We start from the raw sequence: 11,674 nt of genomic DNA on the forward strand, positions 1-11,674 counted from the left end.
TCTCCTGCCTCAGGTCTTTCCCCCTTCCTCTCCTGCCCCATCGCATCCACTTCTCTGAACCCTCGTACAGAGAGCTCTTGGCTTGGTTCGTTAAGGCGGATACAGGGGACCCTCCCAGCCCCCACTCTCCATGCATCACACACAGAGGTTCAAGGAAACCCTGTGACTGCAAGGTGGTATATGTGTGCTTCGGACCAATCACACACCAACACGTAGATTTTATACCCAGGGCACTTTTCTTAATGTTTTCTAAGTATGAAATAAATGGATTTATTTTTTCCATAAAGAATGCAGTCGGTTTGTCATGTCATATTTGCCAAATCCTAGCTTCAGCATCGACACTGGGCAGATTGTGAATAAGGTATTTTTGAGACATTCCGGATGTAATCTACAGCCCCCAACCCTGGAGCTCTAGGCTTCTGCGCTTGGTTCAGACTTCCCCTTAGGCTGCTTTCAGAAGACTAAAGATGTTCAGTTTGGCAAGATAAATCTTTACAATGCCTATCTATTTTCTATTGCCAGTATAATGTATAACAAATCAACACCAAACTTAATGGTGTACATCAATAAAAGAGTTTGACTTGTATCCATGAGGCTCAGCTGGGTTGGGCTAGGTAGGGGTGATTTCAGCTGGGCTTGCTCAAGGTCTGTGGGCGGCTCTGAGGAGCTTGCTGAGGCTCACATGCCTTGGGGTCTTTGGACCGATGGAGACTCTAGAGGGCTCAGTTGAAATGACTGCTGCTCAGTTCTACTTCATGACTCTCTTGCCAGGTGTAATCCCCCCTGTGCAGCCCATTTCCAAGGCTCTGCTTGTATCTCTCAACCTCCGTTTACCAAGACGAGTCATTCATGTGGCCTAGCCCAGAAGCAGGGTGGAAAAGCAAAATTTTATGACAATCGCATGAGGTGTACAGGGAAGGGTAAAGAATTAATTCATTGAGTCGTGTTCAAGCATGGCAACAATTGTGAGGTTGGCCCAGGACCGGGCAGTGTTTTGTTCTGTTGTACATAGGGTCACTATGAGTCAGTACCGACTCCATGGCACCTAACAACAACAATCACACCAAGGGAAGCCCTGGGGAGGCGATATAGGGTGAGTACTGGACCCTAAGGTTGGTTTGAACTGAAGAGTCAGTGGTTCAAACTCACCAGCTGCACCTAAGAAAACCTATACAAGGTTGTGATGAGTTGGAATCGACTCCATGGCACTTAACAACAATCACACCATGGGGAGTGAGGTGGCTCTGTAGGATAAGCACTGGGCTCTGAATCCGCCCTGAGGCTCGGATTTACAGCCTCGGAAACCCGGAACCCGGGCGGACGGCACTAAACAGTAACCACACCAGAGTTGCTCTCTCAAATTCATTATTTAGACATGCTCTACAGGAGGGGTGGCAGATATTACATATTTTAGGCTTTGCAGGTCATATGGTGTTGTCAACATTGTCCAACACAATGTAACCTGAGCTAGAAGGGGCGAGCGCTGCCCTGGTGCCCACAAACAACTGCCCAGCACGCCCTCTTTCCAGCGCTGATCTCGGCCCGAGATCCTCCCAACGCATGCGCTGACCACGTTGAGACGCCCCGCCCCGGGCCACGACAGAGTCTGGAGGACCAGCAAAGGAACTAACCCAGGCCACTCTGTACCTCGCTTCCGGTAGCACCTCGTTGCTCCGGGAGCGGCTATTGCCGCGTACGCAGTTTCCATGGGAACTGAAGATGGCACCGCGAGGTGAGCTCCCAGAGGTGTGTGAGTCTCTGGTCCCTATCCCTGCGTGACCTCCAACAAGCCTGTGTTGGTCTGCGCGCCCCCGTTTCTCCTCCTGAATAGTGACCGGGTAGATTTTAGAGGCGCCTTTCACCTGTAACTTCCTTAGAGTTTTCTCTTGATTTTCAATCTCTAAACCAAGAGTGGAGTTTGGCAATGATCCCGGGGAGAAAGGGGGTGAACGAAGGCCCTCTTCTCCCACCCCTGCTCCCCTCCATCTTATTATCAGCAGTCAGAAGTTTCTAAGTGGCCCTTCCTGCTCGCAGGTAGACACTGAGCCCCGTACAGAACCCAAATTGAGCAATTCCCCGCCCATCCTTCTCTGTGCACATCTTTCAGGTAAACGCTTGTCCTCCACGACCCTGGAAATCCTGTTCTTTTTGAATGGATGGTATTATGCTACCTATTTCCTGCTGGAACTCTTCATATTTCTGTACAAAGGTAAGACTTGGGGCGTGACTATCCCAGCCCCATCACCCGTACCCCACTTTAGCCTAGAGCCAACTGCCACCAAACTCACCCACTGCCCTGGAGTCGATTCCAGCTCCTAGTGACCCTACAGGACAGAGCAAAACTACTTCCCAGGGTTCCCGAGATGAAATCTATATGGGAACAGGCAGCCTCTTTCTCCTGAGGAGCAGCTAGTGGGTTTGAACTGCTGACTTCGCTGTTAGCAGCCCAGGGCTTAACCCATGACACCACCAGGGCTCCTTAACACAATAGTCTAATTTCTCATTACTTTATCTCTTTCTGCAGTATCTCTTTGCCATTGTCTTCCTTGAGGATGATTCATTAGGAAACCCCTCAGCAAGAATTTGAGTTTGGGAAATGGGCCTGTCCATTCAGGCTGTTCCCCCCATCGCCTTCTGCTGAACTCCACTTTTTACAAAGTCCACTGGTAGCCTGTGGACTCACACAGATCAGATCGTTCCAGGGAGTGTGCATTATCCATAGATTTATGGAGTTTGGAATAAAACCCCATAATAATGAGTCCTCTAAGAGACATGGTCCCATTATGAGTCCCCACAGCCTGCAGCTGTAATAATGCCCCCAGCTCACTAACTGCTTCATGGAAAGCTGATAAGACTTATGTTCTCTTTATTTCCAAGTGTGGGTGCTGTTAGGTGTTGTTCATAAGCTCTGCTTTCATATTGCCAGGTCTCCTGCTACCTTATCCAACAGCCAACCTAGTACTGGATGTGGTGATGCTCCTCCTCTATCTGGGGATGGAAATTATTCGGCTGTTTTTTGGTGAGTGTTGTGCAGAGAATATTTCCATTCCTTATGAGACCAGTTGGGATCTGCAACTAGAAGAACAACAGAAAGTCCGTGATCCCGGTTCCATGGCACAGACTGGATCTGGTGGTGTATCCCATTACCCTCTTGGATGTTTCAAGTGGATCCAGGTTTACATCACCGGAAACAGAGCAAATCCCTTGTTGCTGAGTGCTGCTAAGTCAGCTCCGGCCCTGTTTAGGGTTTCTGAGGAGTGGCTGGTGGGTTTGAACTGTCAGTCTTGCAGTTAGCTGTCTAGTACTTATCGTCCATGTCACACCAGGACTATCGCATCCTCCAAAAAACAATTTTAAAGCATAAACTGAAAAAAAAAAAAAAATTACTTGTAGCACATACAACAAAGGGTAAAGAATGCTTATATAAATGAGGAAGGAAAAGACTACCTGATTCTGAAGACTGGGTGTTGTTGTGGTTAAGTGCCGTCCGCTTGGTTCCGACTCATAATGACCCTGTATAAGGTTCCTGAGGAGTGGCTGGAGAATTTGAACTGCCAACCTTGTGATTCAAACCAACACTGCAGTCCAGTGCTTATCCTACATCGCCACACCAGGAGGGATACTAAAGAGGCAAGTCTAATAAGACTATTGTAGATGGCCGGCCAGTAAACACATGACAGGTACCCAAAGTCTCTAATAAAGCACACTGCAACAATATGGTAACATTTTTCACTCATCAGATTGGTGAAGGCCAAAAAGACTTATAATACCCACTAGTAGAAAGGGTGTGGGAATCAAGTATTTTTATACACACTTGTCAAAATAGAAATTAGTACAACCTTTTTGGTAATACTTATTACCATGTAAAATTCATTTTCTTAGATCCAACAATTTCACTTTTTAAACTGAATGAAAATAAGAACAAGAAATTACTCTTCCACAGATATGCAGAGATCTGGCTACAAGAATGTGTATTGCCATATATTTTATAACCAAAAAAATTAGTCATTGAGAAATGATAATGTAGTTATGAGTGCAAAGAGGTCCAACTTAAGGTTAAGTGAGAAAAATTAAGTTGCAGAATACTATATAGAATATGATTCTAGTTTTTAATAACGTTGTTAAGTGCCGTCAAGTCAGTTCTGACTCATAGCGACCCTGTCTAGGGTTACCAAGGAGCAGCTGGTGAGTTTGAACCATCAACCTTGTGCGATGCAGTGCCACACCAGGATTCCTTTTTATAATAATAAATAGTAGCAATAGGTGAATATAAGCATATAACAACATTGTACGTTGTCTGTAATGATGGCTGTCTCCAGGACATCTTTCATGACTTTTATTTTCTAAAATTACTTTCTATGAAAACTTGTCAATGATTATGCATCATTTTTATCATTAAAAAATGATTTTTTCATAAAGAAAAAGCCCTTTGTCCTTTGAGTGGGAGCCAGACTGGAAGCTGGACCAATCCTGTAACTCCCCCAAAGTCTCTAATTTAGTACCGTGGGATCCAATTTCTCAATCTCCACATCCCTATTTAGGGGCCCTTTCGTCTGCCTTGCCAGTCCACCCCACCCCACCCACCTGTCTTTCAAGGCCATCTGGAGGTAACTCCATGGGCTGTATCTGACAGGTTCAAAGGGAAACCTCTGCCAACGAAAGATGCCACTTGTTATTAGCGTGGCCTTGACCTTCCCATCCGCCACGATGGCCTCCTATTACCTGTTGCTGCAGACCTACGTGCTCCGCCTGGAAGCCATCATGAATGGCGTCTTGCTCGTCTTCTGTGGCTCAGAGCTGCTGCTGGAGGTGCTCACCCTGGCCGCTTTCTCCAGGTACTGTCACTTGGGCTGTTTGCCGACACCTGAAGCCTGGGGTCCCATCCCAGAGAGGGATCACTCTGTCTTCAGCTTGAGGGGCCTGGGGGCCTTTTCAGGGCCACAGTGGTGTCTGTGGGGCTGCCTTTCTCACATAGGGACAGTTAACCAGCTTAGGGAAGATACTTTTGTTCTTGGGGACCAACAGATTGGGGATATAGAACAGTTCAGGCCAGTTCCTCTCGTCTTTTTAACATTTTGTTTCTTTCTGCCATCAGTATGCACAAGATATGAAGTATAAAAGTGTCAGCCAGCAGCCCGGATGGACTGAAACTACACTTACTTCTGGTACTTTAGGCACGCCAGTGGGACTTGGTGGGTCAGGTTATCCTGGGAAAGGTTGCAGCTTTTCCTCAGTACTGACATTTGAGCAGCGATGCAAGCCTAAGGCTTCTGGACCCATCTTCTACAGCAGGACCATGAGCCAACTCTTTTCTACTCCAGTTGAGAGAGGGGGAAGCTTATCTCCATCCTGGTCCTTCTCAGAACCAATGCCCTGCTGACCTCAAGTGCTCCTCTTGGATCACCGTGGCCAGAGCGTCTTGGGTGAAGCACCCAAGCTCCTTGGGCTTCCAGCAGACCCTCGGCCCCTGCGCACTGTGTTCCCGGGAGTAGGCACAGCCTCACAGTGCTCCGGACTTGCAGAGGCCACTCTTCCCATCCCTCAGAGATGAAGCTCCAGAACTTTTTTAGTAGCTGTTATTTTTCTACTCTCATCATGCAACAAACATTATTTGATAATAAATATGCATTTTCTATGGTGGGGGTTGCAGTCTATTCCTTCTGGTACTCTCAGGAGAACTTCATCTACTCCCAGGGAGAGCAGAGGCTGGCAGCGTTGGGTCCCAGGCCAGTCAGGAAACTCACTTTCTTCCCAATGCTGCAGCTGTCTAAGTGCTGCCAGCCTCTATATCTTCTACAGGTCTGTCAACCTGCCAGTCCACAGGAGCGCCACGCTTGCCCCCAAGTCAGCCTTTTGTATCGCAGGCCTTTACAGATTCATCGTCTATTCCCTTTCAGGGCAGAATTTAATTTAACAATCACACTCTAAACTTATCAAACCTTTGATAAATTTTGGCCATATTTATTTAAAAATCGGTATTTCTTTTAAAATTTCAACATTAAAGGGGGAGATTATTGTTTTTTAAACTGGAGAGTTGTCGCTCTAGATGAGTCTCTCCCCCTTCTCCAAGTCTCTGTCTTTATAACTCTTCCTCACCTTCCTGTCATTTCTCACTCAGTGTGGCCCCATCGGAAAGAACTGCTCCCTAGGGTTTCCGAGACTGTAGACTGTAAATCTTTACAGGAAAAAGCAGCCTCATATTTCCTGCATGGAGTAATTGGTGGGTTTCAGCTACTGGCCTTGTGGTTAATAGTCAACACTTAACCAACCACAGCATCAGGGCTTTCTTACTTGGTAATGTTAAATGCCACTGAGTCAGTTCTGACTCATAGTGACCCCTGTATATGGTTCCCGAGGAGTGGCTAGGTTTGAACCGCTGACCTTGTGTTCATTCTACAGCACCACGTTTACTTGGTGATGGTGGTGTTAAATGCTGTCATAGGTTCCGATTCATAGTGGTGATTCTGTATAGGGTTTCCAAGGAGTGGCTGGTGAGTTTGAACCACTGACGTAATTCAAATTGACTTTACAGTCCAGTACTTATCCTACAGCGCCCCACCAGGACTCTTACTTGATAGGGAGCACTATTTGTTTCAGCCCCAAGAAGCCACCAGAAGTCATGCCAATTGTCCCCTTTAGGGAAACCCTGGAACCATATAGCCCTGTCTGCTGTTCTTAGAATAAAAACGAATGGACTCTTAAGCATTCCTTGTTGGTTTCTACCACCACCTACTTTCTGTGATTAGACTCAATGTCTCCACTGTCCAAAACACCAGTGCTTTTCCCTGTTTTCTCACCTTGCTCTCCCATGCTTCTTTACCACCCTTGGGGTCTATCTAACACCTGTCATAGACAAGTTTAATTACACATGAAAAGATACCAAAATATCCCATAGAAACGTCTCTGATAGTTTGATTGCAGACCCACTAATACCATGATTTTCTGCTGCTGCGCCCACTACATCTTTCTCCAGCCCTGGCAGCTGACTGAAGAGGAACCCATTCTCCATGCCATCTTTAGTTCATTTAGAGACCCATTCATTTATCTGGTGCTGGAAGTTTAAAGGTGGTCAATAAAAATCTTAAATGTTAGTATCTCACAACTGGTTACTCACAGCTGGAGCTAAAAAAAAACATGTCTGGATCAATGAAATTCCATTTCCAAACAGGTACTACTTGATGAATAGTTTAAAATATTATTAGGAATAGGAATCTTCTCATTTGGTTCGTAGTTATGTGGAAGCTTAGTGTTTTCTGTGGGTGGCTCTATAAATGTCCGTTCTTTCTGATGCTTGCTGGAATCATCGTAGGAATGCAGTTAGTTATACCCAAGAGTGTTGTGGTTGTTAGGTGGTGACACATTGGTTCCAACTCACAGAGATCGGATGTACAACAGAACCAAACACTATCCGGTCCTGCACCATACTTACAACCTCTCTGTCTGAGCAATTAATCTGACTGAGGGGTTTGCTTCTTTTCACCGACTCCCCCCTCCCCCCCACCCCCATTTACCAAGCATGATACCCTTCTCCAGTGACTAGTTCTTCCTGACATGTCCAAAGTATGAGAGCCAAAATCTTGGCATCATTGCTTTTAAGGAGCAATTCAGCTGTGTTTCTTCCAAACGATCTGCTTGTTCTTGCAGCCCATGGTATTCAGTGTTCTTCACCAACACCATTAATTCAAATGGATCTATTCTTCTCCACTCTTCCTTATTCATTGTCCAGCTTTAGCCGTGGAATTGCCACCCTCCGCGGGTTTCCAAGGAGCGGCTGGTGAGTTTGTGGTTCAGACTGACCTTATGGTGTTTTAACTCACTGCATCACACCAGCTAACTGCAGCAATCCTTGCCCTATGTGGGCCTGCAGATCTGTCTCCACTGACAGCTTTCCTTTCCGAGTCATGTGTACCTATCTATTCTGCTCTTTTACAACTCCCAAGTCATGAGCTTTAGGGCCCTCCCTACTCTGATATGGCCTCATGCACAGAACAAAAGAATACCATTCCCAAATGGTCACAGCCACAGGGGACTGGAATTAAACACACTTTTTAGGGCGAGGGTAACAACTCATTCCATACAACCATGACAGTGATCTGTAATAGCATACAGGTAGTCCCTGATTTACAATGTATTTGAGTCACTACCACCTGCTTTAATGTTTGTCCATCTTGTCGTTAGTAACAGGAACTGCAGGCAATATTGCACCATGTAATTTTCAATGGAGAAGAGATTGAAGTTGTCAAGGACTTCATTCTTCTTGGATCAACTATCAACACTCGCAGAAGCAGCAGTCAAGAGATCAGACGATGTATTGCACTGGGCAAATCTGCTGCACAGGAACTTTTTAGTGTTGAAAAGCAGAGATGTCAGCTTGAGGACTAAGGCGCGCCTGACTTAAGCCATGGTATTTTCAATAACCTCATATGGATGCGAAAGCTGGACAGTAAATAAGGAAGATCGTAGAATTGATGCCTTTGAGTTGTGGTGTTGGAGGAGAATACTGAAAGTGCCATGGACTACCAAAAGAACCAATAGATCTGTTTTGGAAGAAGTGCAACCAGAGTGCTCCTTGGAGGCTAAGATGGCTAGGCTTTGTCTCTCATACTTTGGACACATTGTCCGGAGAGAACAGTCGCTGGAGAAGGATGTCATGCTGGGTAAGGTGGAGGGTCAGAGAAACAAGAGGAAGACCCCCAACGAGATGGATCAGCCAGGTGGCATCATTGATGGCGGCAAGTGTGGCGGCAGTAGTGAGGTTGGCCCAGGATTGGACATTGTTTTGTTCTGCTGTGCATAGGGTCGCTATGTGTCGGTTCCGACTCGATGGCACCTGACAACAATTTGCTAAGGTTATTTTCAGATGTCCAGTACTGATTTACTGTTTAAAACACTGCATAGAGCAGGCAGTAATAAAACTAAGGAGTGTTAGTGTGGCACTGTAGGATAAGCATTGGCTTAACCACAAGGGTGGTGGTTCAGACTCACCATCCAGTCCTTGGAAAACCTATTCAGGTTCACTGAGTCCACAATATTTTTTAAAAAGAGGTCTTCAACTTGTATCAGAACAAGGTCAGATGTACCCACCCAGTGTCAGGCAGAGTGGATTTAATCTACACCATGACCCTGAGGCAGAAACAGACCAACATTCAATAGAGTATTCAAGCTTAGAAATCATAGTGAACCGGGACTGGAACCTACAAGTAACTGAACGTTCATTCACTTTCTACACCAAGGAACTGCCTAGGTCAAATCAAAGAATGCATATGCTTTTCTGTCTAAACTAGCATTCCTCACATTTGAGCTCACATAAAGACCATTGGGTTCATAAGTATATCCCAAGGCCTGACCTGACCCAGGAATAGGCACTTAACGTGTACTATAACTGAGATGCAACAACCATGGCCCCTGACTTCAACACCAGTTCTGAGATGCACTCCAACTTTCCTTCTCCCCTTTAAATGTTACATCCTCAGGGACCCTCTTCTAGAAGTTGTGACTTTATACTGCTTTCTCCTTATAACCCTACACTATCTGGTCCCTGGCTCATCTTTTATTGCCTACCCCTCATTTAGCTTCCTCTAAAAAGCCAGCTTGCCTGGAATACCATAAAGATCAGCCCAGAAAACACTTGTACTAAGCTTTCTTGCCCACACTTGTCTATATTTAGATAGCCACTCAGTTTACAAAACATCTTGGTATTTGTTCTCTCTGATCCTTAAAACATCCCATGAGGAGTATCTTCACTGGACAGATGAAAACAGACCCCGAGATTGTGTTGCTTGACTAGTTGTATGCTGATGGTGGAACATAGGCATTAGCATTTAGATCTAACTCCTATCAGGATTTTCTGTCTGAACTTGATGGCACTGGAACTGAACTGTACATGGCAGGAACTTTGCTCTAACAGTAAGTAACAGGAATCTTGAAGGTTAAAGGTGTTTTTTCAGCCAGGTTGTTCAGATGCCTAAGGAAAAACACAAAGGTTTGCATTGGAGATGTCCTGGAGGGCTTACCACAGGCAGGGGCAGCCGCTGCCCACGTTATGTCAGTGAAGTCCGTTTCAATACCGTTAACACGGCCTGTTACCAGCCCTTCTCCATAAACCCAAACCCAACTCACCTCAACAAATCTATTCAATGCAGAATCCATAAAACAGCTCACACCCCATTTATTTTAAAATATTGTTACAAAAGGGGAAAAAAATACAATGCAGTATAAAAGATTGACAGCGTCATCAAGTTTATTACACAATTTTCAACCTATCAGAAAGACAAATCACCGACAACAGGGGACGGGGCCTTGGCCTTTTTGAGGGTTGGGGCTTTTTTTTAACCTTCCTTTTGCTATCACGAAATAAAACTAAACGTAATTGTGTCATGAATAAAAAAACAAAACAAAAATGGGGAGCAAAATTCTCCAGGTAAACGGCTTTTCTGGCATTCTAGATCTTTTTTTCCTTTAAACTGTCACCTTACTTGGTTTTCTCTACATTGTAAAACACCGACTGCTGTTGAGGCACGGCACGCGCCGTGTTCCAAAGTGGAGGTTGGGGTTGAGGACCAAGAAAAAATGCTTTCACCTGCAGCTTCTGTCCCAAGGGGATATGTCTCTCAAGCTGGGTTCCCCATCTACCTGTGCCTGATGAAGGGCTATCAGGGATGTGATGGGAACAGAGAAAGGCTCAAATTCAGTCTCTCTGCCCCAGTCCCAAGGGTCGCAGTGACCCTGCGTATCACATCTCATCTTGAGGAGGCAGGTGGGAGGACTACAGGACCTCCTTCAGTGCCAACCACATCACAGTGTGGATAGGAAGGAAAAGCACTTCCATTTGCCCAGGGAGAAAATGGCCCCTAAAATGGTGGTCCTTAGAACTCTGAGGCTGAGTTCATGCAAGTCAGATTCCACTTCTTCCTGGCTCCCCATCGGTGACAGCAAGTGCCCCCAGGTGGACAAACACCACATTTCTGCCCTGCCCTGCTGTGACAACAAGTACCTCCAGGCAGAGCACATGCAGCTATGACGTTAAAGGTGGACAGTCACCACGGTCCTGACCTGCCTTGCTCCCAGTGCCAGGCTATCCCACAGTAAGTAAAGGTCTGCGCTTACAGGATGCAAGCCCATGCTTACCTGGAGCCTGAAACAGAAAAGCCTATGGAGGTAGGCCATATCCTGCCCACTCGCCTCCCTCCCCACGCCTGGTGCATCACATCATGGGGCTCTTCAATGCTGAGGTCCTAAATGTTCCCATATCCCAACAGCAGCATCTTCCTCTAAAACAAGGAAGCAGCCTTTCCGGGGTGGGGCTCCAAGTGTGAAATGGAAACGCCCCAAGGAAAGGGACCACTAGTGAGCTGGTTACTGCTGGAGGCATCCCAAGAGTCAGCAGCAGAGCACAACCACACAGCCTTCTCTGTTTTGGAGGAGGCTGGGCAGCAGGGAGGGGAAGAGTGTAACCTCTGGGAGTTCAGGGAAAGGACCCGTCCACATGTGTGAGGGAAAAGCAAGAACAGAAACAGCTTTTCCTAAGGATTTCTGTTCTCATGGTCCTTCCAAGGGCTGGGAAGGTAAAATGTTAAACAAAGACGTGGTATGTTAGCAAGAAGTTTGGACCCTCGTGGCCCCTCAAATCTAGTGCTGAGGGCAGGCCCTAGGCAGCTGTTGGCACACCCAGTCA

The 11,674-nt window shown here is 46.2% G+C and overlaps 1 protein-coding gene across 1 annotated transcript; it reads left to right on the forward strand.

Moving 5' to 3' along the window:
• The first annotated feature begins 704 nt into the window (after positions 1 to 704).
• TMEM216 (transmembrane protein 216) lies at positions 705 to 5,492 on the forward strand. The gene is made up of 6 exons (XM_006875048.1): positions 705 to 771; positions 1,604 to 1,732; positions 2,108 to 2,209; positions 2,927 to 3,019; positions 4,634 to 4,835; positions 5,414 to 5,492. Exons 1-6 carry the CDS (start codon positions 705 to 707, stop codon positions 5,490 to 5,492), a joined length of 672 nt encoding a protein of 223 aa, XP_006875110.1.
• The last annotated feature ends 6,182 nt before the right edge of the window (positions 5,493 to 11,674 follow it).

This window comes from Chrysochloris asiatica, unplaced genomic scaffold (genome assembly GCF_000296735.1).
Source record: "Chrysochloris asiatica unplaced genomic scaffold, ChrAsi1.0 scaffold00310, whole genome shotgun sequence".
In the NCBI taxonomy this organism is placed as follows: domain Eukaryota; kingdom Metazoa; phylum Chordata; class Mammalia; order Afrosoricida; family Chrysochloridae; genus Chrysochloris; species Chrysochloris asiatica.